The sequence below is a fragment of the Nematolebias whitei genome, chromosome 6, assembly GCF_014905685.2.
Source record: "Nematolebias whitei isolate Nwh7 chromosome 6, NemWhi1, whole genome shotgun sequence".
In the NCBI taxonomy this organism is placed as follows: Eukaryota; Metazoa; Chordata; class Actinopteri; order Cyprinodontiformes; family Rivulidae; genus Nematolebias; species Nematolebias whitei.
This window is the reverse complement of record NC_056503.1, coordinates 50,583,328-50,585,724: the sequence shown is the minus strand read 5'-3', so window position 1 is coordinate 50,585,724 and position 2,397 is coordinate 50,583,328. Positions and strand designations below refer to the sequence as shown.

The 2,397-nt window shown below is 44.2% G+C and overlaps 1 protein-coding gene across 1 annotated transcript in view; it reads right to left on the bottom strand.

Annotated features, from left to right (window-relative positions):
* The window catches only part of wsb1 (WD repeat and SOCS box containing 1), a gene marked incomplete at its 3' end in the record, with an annotated part of 12,450 nt that overhangs the window by 7,984 nt on the left and 2,069 nt on the right, over positions 1-2,397 (bottom strand). Inside the window, 1 exon segment of the mRNA XM_037678409.1 lies at positions 770-938. Within this exon segment, the coding sequence (XP_037534337.1) occupies positions 770-938 (169 nt within the window).

Here is a 2,397-nt window from a genome sequence, read left to right as displayed (position 1 = left end):
TGTTTTTCTCTGCAACAAGAAGCTGAGAACTTATTTACTGATTTTTTTTTAAAAGCTTTGTGTGAAAAATACTAAAGAGCTCAAATCACATCGAGCGTCCGACATTTTGAGAACTAAAAAAAGTAAGGAGAGACAGCCCATGTCACGTCAAGGGGCCTCCCTCCCATTTTTCTTACAGAGACACGCTGCTCGCTCCCTCACTATCCATCCTTCAGTTCAGTCTTATACTGCCATCCAGTGGTCAAAAAAGATACCAAACGAAAATTAACCAATATTTCTTCTTAAATTTGACTTTAATTATTGTCAAATTTCAAACAATATTATAATTTATCGCAATAATTTCTGAGACGATTAATCGCCCAGCACAATTTGTTATCAGACGGGCGTATGTCAGACCTTGAGAAGAGAACGAGTTTAGCTGGAGACATGCTGCAGGAAGCTGCAGGAGCTAATGTTCTGCTTCACCTGGGCCACTAAAAACTGTCTTAATCAGAAAGGATATACTCACACTCAACTAATCAGAACACTGCAGAGCTTTTTTACATTTTATATATTATATATATATTTACAGTATGACCAAGAATTCTGACCGAACATCTGTACGCGTTTGCATAAAAAAAACAAAAAAAAAAACAGACCTTGTACATAAATATTTCTTTGTAAGAGTTGAAACTTAGTGATCAACAAAACATTTAAAATGTTAAATGCTGGGAACAACGCTCTGCATGACATCATCGGCTGTAACAAACTCATTTCAGATGAAACTTACAAGCTCGTCAGACATTTAGTCCACGGAACGAGTCTGACGATGCGGTGCCCCTGAGACCAGGCAAAGTAGGAACCATTGGGTGCAAAGGCTACAGTCCAGGCCTCACGCCCAGACTTCTGGTCGAATGGAGCAACAGGGACCAGGAGTTCACCGATGAACTTAGCCTTACCTGAAAACACAAAAACTGCAGTTAGTAAAACGCAGACCGGACGGCTAAGGCAGCCCAACATGCATGTTTTTGGTCTGTGGGAGGAAACCGGAGCACCTGGAGGAAACCCACGCAGCACGGAGAGAACATGCAGTCTCCACCCAGAGAGGTCCTGGCTGGGTTTTAACGGGGGCGACCTGCTCGCACCCACCAACTGCACCACTGTGCCGCCCCTTATCATTTCATAGTTGGAGAAATGTGGGTTTTACTGACGATTTTATTATTATTCATAAATCTGAAAGTGTTGGTGTTTCAGGTGCTTTGCCATGTTTGTAGTGTTATTTGACTTGTAGTCCCCCTCTGCAGGGCAGCTGGATCAGCCCTTTGGCTTTCCCCTGGCTGTCTGACCCGTCCACAAAATACCTAAAACACTTTTACTTTTTCAACTAAATAAAAAAACCTCACAGAGGACGTTCTCTGGACACACTTGTCACGTTAGAACGGCTTTAAGCTAGCGGCTCACTGTGTTTACAACACTTTCTGTTGTTGTTTAGCACTTTGACAACAGGTTCTGTTTGAAACGTGCTCCATAAATAAAGATGACTTGACTTCCACCTTCTAAGAAATTATGACGGGAACCATGAACTCATTTGGCTCGTTCAGAATTAGAAATGGAGTTGCCTGAAGTTTTGCACTAGAACAAATAAGAGAACACGTTTCACTAAAAGGAATGCTAAAAGTAAATGCACATCTGCTCTTTCATGCCAGTTTAAGATGATCTTGTGTTGAGAAATGATTTTATGAGTTATAGTTGTTTTTGTCAAAACCTTGACAACCCACGCTCTAAACAGAATCAAATCTAGCACGGTCTCTAAAAACCGACTGAACTATTGTTTTGTGTTCTTCAGGTTTAGCTGGCTGGGCTGACCACCTTCAATTGTTTTAACTACAAAGTTATTAAGTCTGGTCCTCTGGACATTTATAGAAACGTTTCGTCTCTCATCCTGAGGACTTCCTCAGTCTGAGGTGCTGTTTTCAGCTCAGTCTCTTAAATAGCACCTTCTCAGAGTGGATCAAACAGTTTGATGCTGACAACCAAAACCAGCTGCTCACGTGGACAGGAACAGACCAGTCCCGAGACCGGAACGGACCAGTCCCGAGACCGGAACGGACCAGTCCCGAGACCGGAACGGACCAGTCCTGAGACAGGAACGGACCAGTCCCGAGACCGGAACGGACCAGTCCCGAGACTCGAACAGACCAGTCCCGAGACAGGAACAGACCTGTCCCAAGAAAAGAACAGACCTGTCCCGAGACAGGAACAGACCTGTCCCGAGACAAGAACGGACCAGTCCCGAGACAGGAACGGACCAGTCCCGAGACAGGAACGGACCTGTCCCAAGACAGGAACGGACCTGTCCCGAGAAAAAAACAGACCTGTCCCAAGACAAGAACAGACTTGTCCTGAAACCGGAACAGA